This window comes from Nicotiana tomentosiformis, chromosome 3 (assembly GCF_000390325.3).
Source record: "Nicotiana tomentosiformis chromosome 3, ASM39032v3, whole genome shotgun sequence".
NCBI lineage: Eukaryota > Viridiplantae > Streptophyta > Magnoliopsida > Solanales > Solanaceae > Nicotiana > Nicotiana tomentosiformis.
Genome location: NC_090814.1, coordinates 74922442 through 74941416, shown reverse-complemented (window position 1 = coordinate 74941416; position 18975 = coordinate 74922442). Strand labels below are relative to the sequence as shown.

Below are 18975 nucleotides of genomic sequence, written 5' to 3'. Positions count from 1 at the left end.
CATTTTGTGAGTTCCTCGAGCAATTTAGTAATTCCGGAAGTAGTCCCCGATTCTTGCTCGTTAGATTTTACTATGGCGGGCTCTGTTCTGGGGGTGACTTCTCGAAGTGGGTTGGAATCCGGCCTGCTCTGTGCGCGAGTCTGGCTCTGTAGCTGAGCTATAGCTACTTGTTGGGCTTGCAGCATTTCGAAGATCATACGTAAGCTAGCCCCGATTTCCCCCGCGTTCTGGGTGTCTCGGACTACGGATCGAGTACCGTCCTGAATGTTTCTTTCCGGTTCGGAACGCTGGTTCGCCTCCAAAGCTATTTGTGAATTGACATCCAATGGTATTCCGACTCGAATTTCGGGTGCTTCGATTCGAGCTTCGAGTGCCAAATTGTTGGTTTCATCTTGAAGGCCGACTTCGAGGTCGATAGGTAGAGTCATTGCTGATTTGAAGTTATAAGCTGGAGTGTACTGTAGATTTATATCAAACAATCACTGTTACCCTTAGCTCCACGGTGGACGCCAAACTGTTTACCCGAAAAATCGAAAAACGTTGAATTTAGGTGTGGTTCTAAGGATACGTAAATTCTTTATGATACAAAAATGACAATACCAGTATTTTGCTGTAAAATGGGAATAATCAATAGGAAGGCTCAATGAGCAACATGAACTCTTAATGTATCTTGGGAAGGATCAGTCTATTACAATCTATGTCCCTTTTTATAATAGAGGGTCACTACTTTATCTATAATAAAATAATGCATATAGTGGAGAAATCATGATGGTTTGTCTCTTCCTTGATTCCTGCCAAGATTCTCTCCCTCGGTGCGATTATAATGACTTTTGTCGGCGAGCTCGGTACTGGCTCGGGCTTGGTGTTAGGTCGAACCCCTGGTCTTGGTTCGAGTTCGCTCTGCCTTGGGACATCGATATTCGGGGCCTGTGCTGGTCGGAGTTGCTTCGTAATTCGATTCGGATGCGGGCTCGATAATGATACCGAGTTTTATCGTCGATCGGTCTTATAGCTCGAAACTCGATGCCCTTACTTCGGAATTTGTCCGAGCTGGTTATGTGAATACCCTTTGATCGAGACGTCATCGTTAAAGTCAGTCTTTATGACCGAGAATCGGTTTTGACCGTACACAGGGTTAACGGACGGGATTATTCAACCATACTTAAATCTTTCATCTTTTTAATTTGGAACTTTTGGGGACTAAGCGTGCTGCTTGCAGCTGTTTCCATTTTGTTTTTCCCTGCCCGGTGTCCGTTATTCGATTTGGGCTGAGCCAGTAGTGAAACCAAGAATTTTACAAAGGATGTTCAAGGTTTAATATATATATTTATGAAAAATAATTGTTGACTTATATACATAGTATAATTTTTTATATATTCAATGTAATTTTCAAGTTAAACCCAATTTAAGAGAAGATGCAGGAAATCTGCATAGCGGGCTTTGTTTAGAGCTTGAAGAAACCAACATGGGAGTAATTAACACAAGCAAAAGTTAGGTAGTAAAAAGGGTTTATCTAAATTGACTATTTTAATTGTAATTCACCTCAAAATTTCAATGCAGAGATATTTTCTAAAGCATATTCCAAGCTTCAAGAACAAGTTTAATATCTCATAATTTATCTATTTAACTTAGAAGAAAAGGGCCAATGAGTTGAAACAGTGTCGACAAAAATGAATGAGTTGATTTAAGTTCCGTAAAAACTAATAATGAAAAAAGATTAAACAATTCAAAAATATCATTTGAATGACGATGATGTAATAAGATCCTTTTCTACCCCAAAATCACAATTTTCCGCAACGAAATTTTATGGTCATCAATTATGCCATGTTAATGCTGAATGGTCATTTAAATGTCAACATTGCTTACGAAATTTTTTACATAAGCCACTGATGGAACACATTGACTGTGGACAGGTGACGCTGCTGAAGGCTCTCATAATTTTATTAGTAACATTTATTTGGTCACCTTGTTACTATGAATTTTGAAATCAGGAAACCCTTAAGCTAGTTTTACCCATTATAAGAGAAATGTCACATGAATTATCTTTTCCTACATTTTGGAAGCAAAAATTACGGAGATAAAACAATAGAATTCTGTTTTCTTTTCCAAAGTGGGAGATGGAAAAAAAAGAAGCAGCAGAATAAATTACACTGATGATTCAGCTAAGAGGATGAAAGATTTTTGGTAAGAGCTAAAGCATTACTAGTTAACTGAGCAACATTAACAATGTAATTCCTAATAGTGGCCTTAACTTTCTCATTCATGTTATCATTGCCGTCAAATCCATCCATACAAGTATCTTCATCTGTCAAAGCAGCACTTACCCAAGTCATTACATTCCCCATTTTCTCTTCAAAATCAGGACCATTCAAATTCTTCATTTCTAACAAAGATTTCTGAAGTTCGTCTACAGAATCCTCCATGTTTTCCACACAGTCCGTTAAGGCATGTGTTTCTGCTGGACCCAAGTCTTGCTCTTTGGACATTTTTGAAATTTTATTTGTTGTTGATTTAGCCCCTTTTAGGCTCACTGTAAGTGCTGCATTAGCCAATTCTTTAGGGTTTGTTTGGATGGAATTTGAGTATGGTGAGAGTGTTTCAATGCACAATTTGGTGTACAATGTTGTACCACAAGAGTTCGTAATGAACTCAGATGTATTGATTTCTGATTTCTTGGCGAGGTTTCTTGTTGCTGTTGCTGAGCATATCAAAGCGGATGTTATTAAAATGAAGTAGAAAAAGGAAATGCGAATAGATGCAAGGCTATGGCAATTAGGACAATGTAGCAATGAAAGAGCAGAGGAATCCATATCCAAATGATGGGGCAAAAAGGATTTGGGATGAATGGTGTGGAAAAGGTCCTTTGCACTTTATTATAAAGGATACACTGTTCCTACTTTATTTTAATACTTGTTGTGCATTTCCATGTTATGGGGCTCATTATACGATCACGGGTTTTGGTTTTGATATATTGATTGTTATATAAAAAGGAAAAGCAAAAAGTGGATAGCACGGATTACTTAAAGTGGACGATATTAAACGAATTAATATTCTCATCCCGAATATCTATTAATACAAAGAAAAAATTATCCTATACATCAAACATATACATTGTATTTATTATTTGTAGTTGTACTTTCAGAAAATTACTTTCTGTAATTATATTTGAATTTTATATCAAATCTAAGAAACAAGAGATTAATCGTTTTGAATTGAAACAAGAGTGCAACAAGGTCTCGTACCTCAGTTGGTTAGATCATTTACTTAGTAAGTGGAGTTCTTGAGTTCAATTCTAAGCAATAACATTATATTTTTCTGTATTTCTGTTAGATCGCCTGCTTAGTAAGTAAAGGTCTTGAGTTCAATTCTAACATTATATTTTTTGTATTTTTGTATTTCGCCTTCGTTACGCGAACGAATACATATGTATATATAGTCGATACAGGTATTCGTTGCTGATCCCAATCAGTCCAACTCACCCATTTTACACCCCTGCATAATACAACAAGAGACTAAAAATTGAAATAGACTAATAGAAATTATTACTATCTCTAGGAAACACATCCACCAGTATGAATGGCCGAAGGATTGCAAGTCCAAAGCTTTCTGGCTGGAGGTCAATAAAGTATTGCCTTCTTTCAGTTTTCTTTAAGAGTTCAAGTTTGGTAAAAAAATATTTACATAAGACAAATTATAAGTAAATCTCTTTTACCGACTAAAACTTAAACCCCAACATTGATAGGTAAACTAATAAAAATGACAACTCACCTACTATCACAAGTGAAGCTACATCAATCCCGGCTAGAAATTCGGCCAAAACTGACCGCGGCCGACCAACCGACTTCGATCGGTCAAAAAATAGACCAAAGTCGGTTGATTTTTTAAAATATTTTATTTTTAATTTTTTTTACGAAATCAATCAACTTCGGTCGGTTTCTATTTTTGGCGCAAAAATACGGAAAATTAATTTTGCGTCGCGCCAAAATTTATTTTTCAAGAACTCGACCAACTTTGGTTGATTTTCATTAAAACATATAAAATTAATATTCAAAAAATCGACCGAAATCGGTCGGCTATTTCGGTTGGTAATTATTTTTTTAAAGTATTTCGGTCGGTTATTTTCACGCGAAAATATAATTAAAGAGTATAAAAAAATAAAAGAGAGTCTTAAATTAAAATGCAACAATGGTCTAGTGGTATAATAATATCCTGTCACTGTACAGACCCCGATTTAATTCTTAGATGGTGCAATTTTAAATTTTATAATTAATCGATCGGTTTTTTCGACAGTTTTTTTCTTTTTTGGTCGTTTGTGAAATTTAATTGACCGATCGAAATTGATTGGAAAATATCGACCGAAGTCAGTCGGTTGGCTCTACCGACCACACGATAACCGACCGCCATGAATCGGTCGATTTTAGATCGATTTTTGTCAATTAACGACCAATATCGGTCGGTTTTGGCAATCGGTTTCCCCTTTTTCTTTAGTAGTGGATAGTATAATTGTTCACCCGAAAAATAGATAGAGTTGAATTTATACGCAGTTCCGAAGATATATGGTACAACTTAATACAAAATGCTAGGATAAATAAAAGGATGAATATATAAATAAAAGGATGAATATACGTTGGAGAAAACGTAATCCAGGCGAATCAATTATGAACAGTGAATTTAGGATTTTACAAAATAGAATCAATCTGAGAAACTAGAAAGATCACTCTTTACTTATAGAGGAAATAATACAATTTTTGATAGTCTAAGTCTCCAGAAAAAAGATGCCCTACAAGAATGATAAACAAGCCCTTTTATAGTGAAGGGGTTTGGCTACAAGTATAATAAAATAAACATTTAGTGGGAGACCCATGATAAATCAGCTTTTTCATAATTTCTGCCAAGATTCCCTCTAGTGGGATTACAACGGCTTTTGTCTGCGAGCTTGATTTTGCTTAGAATCCTCGATTTTGGTTCGAGCTTGATTTCGGCTCGAACTCGTGATCTTGGTTCGAGCCTGATCCTGGTTCGAGCCCTCGGATGGATTCCAAGTCGATGTAGGTTAGTTTTTGGATTATCAGCACGATAGATCTACCCGCGCCGTGGTTCGATTCTTGTTCGAGTTTGATTATGATATCGAGCTCAACATGGACCGGCCTCCCCGGGCTCCAGGTTAGTTCGCGCCCCCCTTCGGGATCTTACTTCGATATACCACCCTTCGAACCGTACCGGACATGCCAAGGCTGAATTCCATTTCGACCATATACAGATAGTCCCCTCGTTTCTCAGAAAGAAATATGGCGAGAAACGGTATGATTTTCAACGGCTCGATCGGATTATATCTTGTCGATTCCATCAAGTTCGACCATGACGCACATGATAGATGTCCTGTCGGTTTAGTCTTTCAAGGCATTTAATGAATGTCAGGCGGTGGTCGGCCACTGCTGATAATGAACCGTCGTCGCTTTGAACCTATAAATAACTCTCACCTTTATCTTTTACCATTTTTGCATCTTCTATCTTCTAACATTTCTTAATTTCTTCTTTATACTCTCCAGCCTACCAAAAAAGCTGTGATTTTTTTCCGAAAAGACCCTTCAATTCTACCAAATCTCTATCACTTTCTTCTACTCCTTATTTTTGAATTCAAAAATGGCGAAAACATCGCAAACCGTTCCTCAGAAAGAGAAAGCTTTATCTTCACATTGTGTAGCCGATGAGACACCGGCGGAGCCACGGCCAGAGGAGTGTGTTCCCGAGGCGTGAGTCCTTACTTCAGATTTTAAAGTTGATAAAGGTTCATCGGTTCCTGGCCGGTGTGAGCCGATATCGAGGTACATGTGTTCGATTACTGGGAAGCACCTCGATCTGTTAAAGAAGGACTGCAATTGGGAAAAAAAAGAAGTGATAATACCTACCCCTGACGATGACATCACTTCTCATGTGAAAGGGTTTTTGAACGTATATACTTACCCTTTCACTTTGGGTCCCCTCGATTCCGTCGTTATCGACTTCTCTCGACAGTATCAGGTAACCTTAGGCCAGGTCCATCCTTCTTTGTGGCGGATCGTTATTCTGATCCGATATTTCGTGGGCAAAATCGAGGGGATGTCGTTCACCCTCGATCATCTTATCCGCCTGTACTGTCCCCGACTTTTTTGGGAAGGGTTAATAAAACTCCAGCGTCGGGCTACCAAGGCTTTGTTCTCGAGTATTGACGAGGACAGGGACCGAGATTGGATGAGCAGGTTCGTTCGAGTAAGGACTTCGGACCTGATCCCGACTGAAAAGATGCCTTTTCCCGAGGAGTAGAATTTGAAACGTAAGTGTGATTTTGCTGTTGCTTCTATTTTGTTCTTTCATTTGTTCTCTTATCGACACTCTTTTCGTGATGTAGCGATTCCTTGGATGCCCGGAGCGATTCCCGACCTCAAGAATTGGGTACGAGATCTTGTTTCGACTTCCACATACACAGAACGCTCATGGCGTGATTTGTCTAAGGGTCGGTGGGAGGCCAAAAATCATGGTAAGCTCATTTCTCGGACTCTGACGAGGCATTTCTCGATATTTTTTATAAGGTTTCCCATATGCAGGTTTGGGTAAGGACGCAGTCTTGAGACCTCTGTCTAATGAGGAGGATGTCTCGACCTTCGCTCCAAAGCCGGTGAAGGAAAATAAAAGGAAGAGAGCTTCGTTGCCCGAATATCCAAAACCGAAGAAGAGGACGGCTCGTAAGCCGAACAAGAATGTTATTCCTTTGACCGTAGAATCCGTTTTGCGCCTAATGGATAAAGAAGAAGAAGAAGAAGAAGAGGAAGTGGATAATGAGCCCCCGCTGGCGGTCCGGACGAAGAGAGCCACCGATGCTTCAACTCCGGCTGGATCGATGATGCCCTATCGGATGTCGAAGACGCCTCTCATCGAAATAAACCGGCAGGGGTTATAATCGAAGAGCCCTTCAAACCCCTCCAAGCCGAGGGGAATGCTCCGAGCGAGTCACTTGGGGCAGCAATGATCGAGGACTCGCCTACCTTTTCCGCTTTTTCCGAAGGGGTGATTCAGGAAGCTCAAGCTCTGGTGGCCCTCGATCTAGGTAGGCCTCACGATGAAGAGGATCCGTTTCGTGACCTGTTTACTGGTATCGAGGATATTGCTGGTGCCGATGATGAATCAGATCTTTTTCACGGTTTGCGGCAGGCTTTGAACCAGGTAAGTCTTTTAAAAATCTTTTTGTTGGTATTGCCTTTATGTTCGTCTTTCGTTAACTTCGCTTCTTGTTCTTTCGTAGGCTGCAGCGGTCCATCGAGAACAATGTTCTCACTCCCAGAATGAGCTGCATCGATACGCGGCCGATCTGAAACGTGCTACCGATGAGAGGAACTCTCTCAAACTTTCCTTAGGGCAGAGAGAGGAGGAAATAAAAGATCTCCGGGCCGAGCTGGCCAAGGCTTATCGAGACCAGAATGATTTGTCTGAGCAGGTAATGATGCTTTTGAAAACCTATGGGTTCGATACCAGAACGGTAGCTAACATTTCGGTCTCACAGCTGCAGCAAAAAATCGAGATGATAGGGAAGCTGCGTGAGGAGGTCGATGTGATAAGGATGGAATCCTTGCGGTGGAAAGAAGGTATGGACCGCTTTGCTGCAGAAAAAGAGACTGCTCGAGCCTAGTTATCATCGTCTGAAACCCAACTTTAGAAAATGAAGGAAAAAGGCCTGATTCAAGCAAGAAAAATTGAGGAGCTCGAGGCTCGGTTGGCCTCAGTACTCGCCAAGGCCGAATCCGATGCTGAAACAGAAAAGACTTATGCGGATGCACTCGTGGCCGTCTATCGGGCTGATGCTAAAGCTGCCCAAGTTCAGGCAAGAGAGGCAGCCGAATCCGCCAATCGTTGGTCGCATTGGGTCGCCGAACTTGCTATGTATCGATCCAGGAGAGAAACTCTCGAGGAGATTCATGCTCGTGGCTTCAATCTCATGGAAGAGATAAAAAGGGCAAAAGAACTCGAAGCTGATGTTGAAGCTCTGGTTTTCGATGATGATGACGACGACGATGGGAGCAAAAGCAGATCCGAGAATGGGAGGGAACCTGATAAAGAAGAGACCGCTCCCGTTTAATTTTTTTTTTAGCCACCTATGTAGATAAATTTTGTGTATAGGCATATCTCTATGTATTAAACCACTTAATCAAACTTGAACCTCGTGGTCTCTGCAACCGAGCGAGCGTTTATTCAAACTTGGGGCAATGTAGCCCTTTAGACTTATTAATTGTCAACGATTCGATTTTGAAGATAATATAGCCCGTGGGCGTGACGGTCGAGCGAGTGTTTGCTTGTGCTCGAATTGATGTAGCCCGTAGGCTATTTGGTCGAATGAGTGTTTGCTCGAACTCGAAAATAAAAAATAGACCGTATGCTTGATCGAGTGAATGATTCGAACTCGAATTAATGCAGCCCGTAGGCTATTTGGTCGAGTGAGTATTTGCTCGAACTCGAAATGAGAAATAGCCCGTAGGCTCGATCGAGTGAATGATTCGAACTCGAATTAATGCAGCCCGTAGGCTATTTGGTCAAGTGAGTGTTTGCTCGAACTCGAAATGAAAAATAGCCCGTAGGTCTGGTCGAGTGAATGATTCGAACTCGAATTGATGCAGCCCGTAGGCTATTTGGTCGAGTGAGTGTTTGCTCGAACTCGAAAATGAGAAATAGCCCGTAGGCCTGGTCGAGTGAATGATTCGAACTCGAATTGATGCAGCCTGTAGGCCTGGTCGAGTGAATGATTCGAACTCGAATTGATGCAGCCCATAGGCTATTTTATTGAGTGAGTGTTTGCTCGAACTCGAAATGAAAAATAGCCCGGAGGCTTGATTGAGTGAATGATTCGAACTCGAATTAATGCAGCCTGTAGGCTTAATTGGTCGAGTGAGTGTTTGCTCGAACTCGAAATGAGAAAATAGCCCGTAGGCTTAATGGTCGCATTATATCTTAATTTTTTGCATGTTATTACACGCCCGGGTTCGGGCCAATTTATACGAGCATGGCTCGCTTCGACCATTTGTCTCTTTACAGTTTTCCTATTGGGACCCTGTTGCTGTGAAGTAACTCTCTTACGAGGCCTCGGATATCATTATAAATGTTGCACGACCAGTGGTTGCCTCATTAAAAACCTTGCCGAAAAACCCATTTGGGAAAAAATCGGTATAAGGAAAAAAGAGTGCAACGCGTGCTTTCTGATGAGAGATCCGTCCCTTGTTCGGACTTCTGCAGGGGTCAGTTTTGAGATATAAACGAATATGGAAAGGTTGTACCTTAACAGTAGTACCGTTTTAGATGTGATACATTCCAGTTGCTTGATAACTGTTTGCCGTTTATAATGCCGATCCTGTACGACCCCTTTCCGATGTCCTCGAGTACCTGATATGGTCCTTCCCAATTCGGTCCTAGCTTCCCTTCATTCGGATTCCGGGTATTGATGGTAATTTTTCTCAACACTAAGTCCCCAAGCTTGAAATGGCGGAGCTTGGTTCTTCTATTATAATACCTTTCGATTCACTACTTTTGGGCGGCCATTCGGACGAGGGCAGTTTCTTGCCTTTCGTCTGATAGTTCGAGGCTTGTGTTCATAGCCTCGTTATTTGATTCTTCCGTCGAGAATTAAAATCTGGCACTGGGTTAACCAACCTCGACTGGTATCAATGCTTCGAATCCATATACTAAGGAGAATGGGGTCGCCCCCGTACTGGATTTTGATGTTGTCCGATATGCCCAAAGAACTTTGAGTAGGATTTCTCTCCATCTCCTTTTAGCATCGTTCAATCTCTTCTTTAAGTTTTGAATAACAGTTTTATTCGTTGATTCGGCCTGCCTATTCCCACTGGGGTGGTACGGCGTCGACAGTATCCTTCTTATCGTGTGGTCTTCGAGGAATCTTGTTACTTTGCCGCCAATGAATTGCTTTCCATTGTCACATACTATTTCGGCGGGTATCCCGAACCGGCATATGATATGATCCCAAATAAAGTCTATAACTTCTTTTTCTCTTATTTTCTCGAACGCTTGTGCTTCAACCCATTTAGAAAAATAGTCAGTCATAAACAAAATGAATTTGACTTTACCTGGGGTCGATGGCAGAGGGCCGACTATATCCATTCCCCATTTCATGAAAGTCCACGGGGATAGGACCGAGTGGAGTTGTTCTCCGGATTGGTGGATCATTGGTGCGAACCTTTGACATTTATCATATTTACGAACGAATTCCTTCGTATCTTTGCCCATATCGATCCAATAATACCCTGCTATGATTATTTTTTGGGCTAATGTGTCGGCTCTAGAGTGATTCCCGCAAGTACCCTCATGCACTTCCCGTAGGACATAATCGACATCCCCCGGACCCAAGCATACCGCTAATGGTCCGTCGAACGTTCTTCGGTACAGTGTTCCATCTTAAGCCTGAGTGAATCGAGCAGCCTTGGTCCGTTGGGTTCTGGAGTCTTTAGGGTCCAATGGGAGTTTTCCATTTTTCAAATATTCGATATACTTGTTTCTCCAATCCCAGGTTAAGCTTGTAAAATTTATTTCGGCGTGTCCTTCTTCGATTACCGATCTCAAAAGTTGAACTACATTCCCCGAGCCCGTATCATCTACCTCAACCGATGACCTCAAATTCGCCAGTTCGTCGGCCTCATTATTCTGTTCCTGTGGCACATGTCGTAAAGTCCATTGTTTGAAATGGCGCAAAGTGATAAGCAGTTTATCTAAATACCTCTGCATTCTACCTTCTCGAACTTCAAAAGTTTTATTTACTTGACTTACCACCAGCAAGGAGTCGCAGTTGGCTTCAATGATTTCTGCTCCCAAATTTCTAGCTAGTTCGAGACCTGCAATCATGGCTTCGTACTCGGCCTCGTTGTTAGTCAACCTGATAGTTTTAATAGATTGTCTAATAATGCCACCCGTGGGTGGTTTCAAAACTATGCCCAGCCCGAACCCCTTTACGTTTGAAGCCCCATCCGTAAAAAGGATCCATAACCCCGATGATGTACCTGATTTCAACAGTTCTTTTTCGACTTCGGGTATGAGGGCTGGTGTGAAATCGGCCACGAAGTCTCCTAGGACTTGAGACTTGATGGTCGTGCGGGGTCGATATTTTATATCGTACCCACTGAGTTCGACGGCCCATTTGTCCAGTCGGCCTGATAACTCGGGTTTGTGCAAAATATTACGAAGCGGGTAAGTAGACAATACGTATATGGGGTGACATTGGAAGTATGGCCTTAACTTCCTTGAGGCGCTTATCAGTGCAAGCGCCAACCTTTCTAGGAGCGGATATCTAGTTTCTGCCTCTCCTAAGGTTTGACTTGTATAATAAACTGAGAATTGCGTACCTTGCTCTTCTCGAACTAGGACACCGCTTACGGCGACTTCCGATACTTCCAAGTACAAAAACAGTTTCTCATCGGTTTTTGGAGTGTGAAGCAGTGGTGCGCTTGATAGATATCATTTTAGTCCTTCTAATGCTTGTTGGCACTCCGGGGTCCAAGAAAAATCGTTCTTCTTTTTGAGTAGAGAAAAATATTTATGACTTCGATCGGACGATCTCGATATGAATCGGCTTAGGGCGGCGATCCGACCCGTTAGTCTTTGCACGACCTTCACACTGTCTACGATGGTGATGTCTTCGACAACCGTGATTTTATCGGGTTTAATCTCTATTCCACGATGTGATACCATGAAGCCGAGGAACTTGCCCGAACCGACCCCGAAGGCACATTTTTCGGGGTTGAGCTTCATTTTGTATTTCCTCAGAATCTAGAACGCTTCCTGCAAATGAATTAAATGGTCCTCTGCGCGCTGGGATTTGACTAACATGTCATCAATATAAACCTCCATTGATTTTCCTATTTGTTCTTCAAACATTTTATTCACTAGGTGTTGGTAAGTGGCCCCTGCAATTTTTAGCCCGAAGGGCATCACATTATAACAATATGTTCCATATTTGGTGACAAATGAGGTTTTTTTCTGGTCCTCCGAGTTCATCTGTATTTGATTATACCCGGAATAGGCATCGAGAAAAGTGAGGATCTCGTGGCCGGCCGTGGCATCGATCATGTGATCGATGTTGGGCAATGGAAAAGAATCTTTGGGGCATGCTTTGTTCAAATCCTTATAGTCCATGCACATTCTAAGTTTGTCTCCTTTTTTAGGGACTACAACTACGTTGGCTAACCATTCGGGATATTTTACCTCCCGAATGGACCCTATTTTGAGAAGTTTGGTTACCTCGTCCTTTATGAAGGCGTTCTTTCTATCTGACTGGGGTCTTTTTTTTTTGCTTCACCGGTCTGAACCTATGGTCCAAACTTAGCTGATGCGTCGTTATGTCCGGCGGGATCCCTGTTATATCTAAATGGGACCAGGCGAAACAATCGACGTTATTGATAAGAAATTGAACGAGTTTCTTCCTGAGTTCAGGGCTCAACCCCGTTCCCAAGTATACCTTTTGCTCGGGCCGGTGCTCGATTAATATGACTTGCTCTAGCTCCTCGATCGTCGATTTTGTGGCATCGTAGTCATCGGGAATTACGAAAGATCGAGGGACCCTTTGGTCCCCCTCCTCTTCGACTTTCTTGTTGTCTGGCTGGGTTGAAGTCGCTGTCTGTGATTGCTATTTGGTGTCCCATTCACCTTCCGGGCCCGATCCCTTTATCGGTCAAAGTGAGGACATTGGTTTGGCTTCGTCGACGGCGAACATTTCTTTTGCAGCTGGTTGCTCTCGATATACCATTTTGACATTTCCCGACGCCGAAAATTTGAGGACCTGGTGTAGGGTCGAAGGCACGACTCTTATGTTGTGGATCCATGGCCTTCCGAAAAGGGCGTTATACCTCATATCGCCTTCAATCACGTGAAACTTTGTTTCTTGGACAGTTCCGGCCATGTTTATTGGTAAGGCTATCTCTCCTTTGGTGGTTTCGTATGCCATATTGAAACCATTTAGGACCAGAGTTGCAGGTACGATCCGATCCTGCAGGCCGCGCTGCTCTACTACCTTCAATCGGATCATATTGGTCGAGCTACCTGGATCGATCAACACACGCTTAATTTTAGTTTTATTTACGAGTACGGATATTACTAGTGCGTCGTTGTGAGGTTGGATGACCCCCTCTGCATCTTCATCACCGAAGGACAAAGTCCCCATGGGTGCGTAATCTTGAGTCCGAGATCGCTTTTCCCTCACCATCGATGTTTTTGTGCGCTTAAGCATCGGTCCCCGGGGGGGTATCGGTGCTGCCGATGATCTTGTGGATAATGTGCTGTGGTTCTTCTTGCTCATTCTGCTTGCTGAAATCCCTACTTCTAAAATGGCTCTTTGCCCTATCACTCAGAAACTCCCGAAGATGCCCTTTGTTAAATAGGCGAGCTATTTCCTCTCTTAGTTGCTTGCAATCTTCCGTTATGTGGCCATGGGTACCATGATATTCGCACGTTTGATTGGGATTTCTCCGGGCAGGATTGGTTTGCATTGATCGAGGACATTTAGTGTCTTTGATGTGTCCGATGGCCGACACGAGAGCGGATGCGCCAACGCTGAAGTTATATTCTGATAATCGAGGTGCTTCTATAGGCTTGGCACATTTGTCGAAGCCGCTCTTACTCATAAGCCCCCGATTTGTCCCCGATCAATTCTTTGACTGTTCCAAACTGCGCTGCGTGTTGAACCATTGTTTACTCGATTGGTGACGTACGGTCGATATCGGTCTCTGTTTGACCTTTGCTCTCTGTCGATCTGCTTTTGATTAATAACAGCCCTGTTCTGATGAACAGGTCCGTACGGGGTCCCCGACTGATCATCCCCGACCCTAATTTTCGATTGATATCGGGGTTGTACATCTGCCCAAGTTACCGCCGGATACTAGATCAAATTTTGCTTCAGCCGATGTGATGCTGTCGAACTTAGCTCGTTCAACCCTTGGGTGAAAGCTTGTACGGCCTAGTCGTCGGTGACCGGGGGTAATTCCATGCGTTCCATTTGAAATCGGGATACGAATTCCCTCTGCATCTCTCCCTGCCTTTGCTTTACTTTAAAGAGGTCTGATTTTCTCGTTGCAACCTTTATAGCTCCAGCATATGCTTTTACGAACGAATCTGCTAACATGGCAAAAGAATCGATGGAATTTGGTGGTAAATTGTGGTACCAAATCATAGCTCCTTTCGATAGGGTCTCCCCGAACTTTTTCAATAGCACGAATTCGATCTCATCATCTTCCAAATCGTTGCATTTTATGGCACACGTGTAAGAGGTGACATGTTCGTTAGGATCGATCGTACCGTTATATTTGAGAATTTCGGGCATACGGAACTTTTTGGGGATTGGCTTCGGTGCCGCACTCGATGGAAAAGGCTTTTGTATGAATTTTTTTGAATCAAGCCCTTTTACCGTTGGTGGAGCCCCCGGGATTTGATCGACCCTGGCATTATACGTTTCCACCCTCTTGTTGTTGGCTTCGACTCGTTTTGTGAGTTCCTCAAGCAATTTAGTAATTCCGGGAGTAGTCCCCGATTCCTGCTCGTTAGATTTTACTATGGCAGGCTCTGTTCTGGGGGTGACCTCTCGAAGTAACCCTTGCCGGACCTCTCGAAGTGGATTGGAAACCGGCCTGCTTTGTGCTTGAGTTTGGCTCTGTAGCCGAGCTATCGCTAATTGCTGGGCTTGCAACATCTCGAAGATCATGCGTAAGCTGGCCCCGATCTCCTCTAGGTTTTGGGTGTCTTAGGCTACAGATCGAGCACCGCCCTGAATGCTTCTTTCCGGTTCGGAACGCTGGTTTGCTTCCAAAGCAATTTGTGAATTGACATCTAGTGGTATTTCGGCTCGAATCTCGGGTAGTGTCAAGTTGTTGGTTTCATCTTGAAGGCCAGCTTCGTAATCGGTCGGTGAAGCCATTCGGTCGGTGGCTATTCATAGCCGAACCTGAATTGAAGGTGTTTTCGGAAATAAGTGACCACTGTTATCCTCGGCCCCACGGTGGGCGCCAAACTGTTTACCCAAAAAATAGATAAAGTTGAATTTATATGCAGTTCCGAAGATATGTGGTATAACTTAATACAGAATGCTAGGTTAAATAAAAGGATGAATATATAAATAAAAGGATGAATATAGGTTGGAGAAAACGTAATCTAGGCGAATCAATTATGAATAGTGAATTTAGGATTTTACAAAATAGAATCAATTTGAGAAACTAGAAAGATCACTCTTTGCTTATAGAGGAAACAATACAGTTTTTGATAGTCTAAGTCTCTAGAAAAAAGATGCCCTACAAGAATGATAAACAAGCCCTTTTATATTGAAGGGGTTTGGCTACAAGTATAATAAAATAAACATTCAGTGGGAGACCCATGATAAATCAGCTTTTCCATAATTTCTGCCAAGATTCCCTCTATTGGGATTACAACGGCTTTTGTCTGCGAGCTCGATCTTGCTTAGAATCCTCGATTTTGGTTCGAGCTTGATTTCGGCTCGAACTCGTGATCTTGGTTCGAGCCCTCGGATGGATTCCAGGTCGATGTAGATTATTTTTTGGATTATTAGCACGATAGATCTACCCGCACCGTGGTTCGATTCTTGTTCGAGTTTGATTATGATATCGATCTCAACACGGACCGGCCTCCCCGGGCTCCAGGTTAGTTCGTGCCCCTCTTCGGAATCTTATTTTGATATACCACCTTTCGAACCGTACCGAACATGTCAAGGCTGAAATCTATTTCGACCGTATACAATAATAACTGTTGGCGACTATAACTTAATTCCTCTTATTAATTCTGACAGTTCAAAAGTTCAAGTTTTTAGGTTCACTTTAATAGAAATATTTGTATTATCAAGGTCAGAGTAGATGAATGACAGTTTGAACAGCATTAAAAGCCATAAAAAGCAAGGCAAAGGACCAAGGAGATTCCCACCTCAAGTAGGTCCTCTGCCTTGGATCAAGAATCATGTTCTAGGCTTCTAGCTTAGCTTTGCTCTGGTTGTCTCCATCTGCTTGTAGAGAAGAGCTTGTTTCTGTTTGTGAAATGTGAACACGACAAATGTAGACAGATTTCCGAGAATGAAGTTTGGGCTGTACTTTAATTTGGAGATCCAATCTGAACGTGATCTGAATTATTAACTTGTGGAAATAGTGTATCTGGACGCTCAAAAGCAGCAACAGAAGGGCCTTAATAGTAGCAAAAGCCGTGATGTACGAAATTCGATTGCCATATGAAAATTCCAAATTCTAATTTCCCACTTAGGACACTTAATACTTCATATTCCCTTCTGAACACAGAATTACATATTAAGCACCATAGATTTAAGGTACCTTTTTTTTTTTATAAAAAAATGAAAATTTTAAAACACTGTTTGTTCATAAAACATGATCAGTTTTTGGATGAATTTTTTTCTTCCACTCATAAAACTTAAAGTTTTTGTCTAAACACAATTTCAACTTAAAAAAATTATTTTTCAATACAACTTTAAAAACTCTTTTTTCAAGTTTCAATTAAATTTATGTCCAAACGCTAGCTAAGAATAGAGTTAGTCAATTGTTTGGTTCGGCTGGTTATTTTATAAAATTTATGTCACAATAATTTTTCTGTTATTTTATTTTGTATAATCAAAATTAAATTTTACGAAATCGTTCTAATCATCTCGGATTGTTTATCAGATTAATTTTTAATTTTCTGAAAATATTATGTAAGAGTCGGCAGTAAAAATTAGAATTCGATAACATGCATAGTTGCATAACATTTGCAAAACTCTCTACATATTTTTTAAAAGGAATATGAAAGAATAACATTTGCAAGCCAATTTTACTTATCGATTCTACACGAAGTTTTCGAAAGAAATTGCACATGCCCTGTAACTGAAGTTGATAAAAGTGGTAGGAGTATCAAAAAGTGGCACAAGTTTCAAGCCAACTGAAAAAACGCATCCTTTTGATTTGCATATGTAAAGTATTAGATGCATTCAGCATTTAGCAACAGCCGACGTGTATTCTATTTCATTTTAGGAGCCAGCCAAATCAAACATAGCAGCCAATTTGGTTTACCTACGTCAAATTAGGTTCACTTGACTAGCCAATTAACTAACAATTCGAGCCTAACAAGTTTGAACTTTTAGTCAAAGGCTGCTATGGACATCCATTATTTATTGGAATTTCGTTAATTAAATACCCCCTCCGTTTCAATTTGAACTTATTTGACTGTGCATGAAGTTTAAGGAAAGAGAGAAGACTTTAGAACTTATGGTATAAAATGAGGCAAATATATTTTATGTGCCTATAAATTATTGCATAAAGGTAAATTATTTTCAAATAAGAAAATGAATCATTCTTTTTGGCACGAACTAAAAAAAAAAATAAGTTCACTTAAATTGAAATGGAGGGAGTAATAGAAGAAGATCAATATAACGTTTTCATACAACTCCTACTTCTAGAAAATTGGGGAAATAAGAGACCATATTTGTTCCTTAACTAAAAGCCCCATCTCTGGTCTATCGTTATCCCTTTTTATTTGTTTAATAATTAATAGTAATAGTTATCCGTCCATCAATGGCGGCTGTAACTTTCCAACTTGTCTACTTGGAAGTCTCCGCTTTTATGCCCATGCTCGTTAGCGACCCCCCTAATCGTAGCGACGGGCACTCCTGCAATTTGGGAGCTTTCTGCGGTACAATAGCTAATCTCCGATAGAGATAACAGCTGGAAAAAAAATCCAACCATCATTTAAATTAAGATTTTTTTTTAAAACAAAAAAAGGTTCTTCCGGATTTAACTTCGTATACTAATCTCCGATGTGATTTAGAACTTCAAAATTTCTATTGTTGAACAGTTAGAAAAACTACACTTCTTAATCTAGGGGGGTTCTGTTCCCTCGCAAAGTTAGAGTTCAACTGCACTTCACTCTGTATTATTTGAAATAGCCCTCAAACATTACATCAATGAAATAACGCTACGGTATCGATTTTGAATTTCGATTCCCAGTTTAGTATAACAATTATTATCATGGCAGACATTTCAAAAAAAAAAGAAAGAATATCTCCAGTCCGCTTCCTATAAATATAATGCATGAACACTAGAAGATAGGACATTTAAGAGAGTCGCATGGTTGTTTATGGCGAGAAATAATGCTAAAACATCAAAAATATGATATTATATATCACATAAAATTGGATAATGTAAATGTTGGAGGATAAAATACTTCAAGCCCAATGATAGGCCGACTGGTGATGGCTGCTTAAATTTCAAAATCATTTACACCATACTAAATACAAAAATATAAACTCTTTCGTATTGTTACTATTTTGACCATATTGTTTCATTATTGGTAATCAATCATATTAATTTTGGGCACGTCCGTTGAAGCTAAATTTGATGCATGATTAGTCTCCTTGTGTGCACCTCACGGACTGTTGAGATATTTTGCTCAACTTATTTGAAGAAAAATAATCTATCTATCTATATATATAATCCTGGGAATAGTAGAGTTGATGTGCCACCTCTCAAAGATGAGGATTACTATTTATCTTTTTTTCCTTTTTTTGCCTTTTCCCTTCATTCCACTCACTAAAAAAATGTCATTTTAATTACTATCATATTATTGCATCTCATTACATCTCAATAATCATAAAAACAGTTACAGAAAACTTCTCATCTTTATTGCCAACTTAATTGCAGGGACATCAAAGGACAGACGTTGCAAAAGAGACAATTTTGTTCCTATTTTTCTCTTTAAAAGATTAAGATTACACAAGATAAGAAATATTTGCTTGCAAGGTGGCTGAAATTTCTTTATGAATATTAAGAGTAGTAGTCACGATTAACATTAAGTCTTTTTGTTCTTCTTTTTCACCATAAAATAGCAAATGCAAATGCATCATCCATTTTATCCACGGCAGAGCTACAAATTCTTTGAAGGAACTTGGGTTGAAGATGAAACTTATCTTCTTTA

At 40.8% G+C, this 18975-nt stretch overlaps 1 protein-coding gene across 1 annotated transcript; it reads right to left on the bottom strand.

The window, feature by feature from the left end:
• Positions 1 to 2162: 2162 nt before the first annotated feature.
• LOC104092020 (21 kDa protein-like) lies at positions 2163 to 2810 on the bottom strand. Its single transcript, XM_009597503.4, has one exon. The coding sequence runs from the start codon at positions 2808 to 2810 to the stop codon at positions 2163 to 2165; it is 648 nt and encodes a 215-aa protein (XP_009595798.1).
• Between the last annotated feature and the right edge of the window lie 16165 nt (positions 2811 to 18975).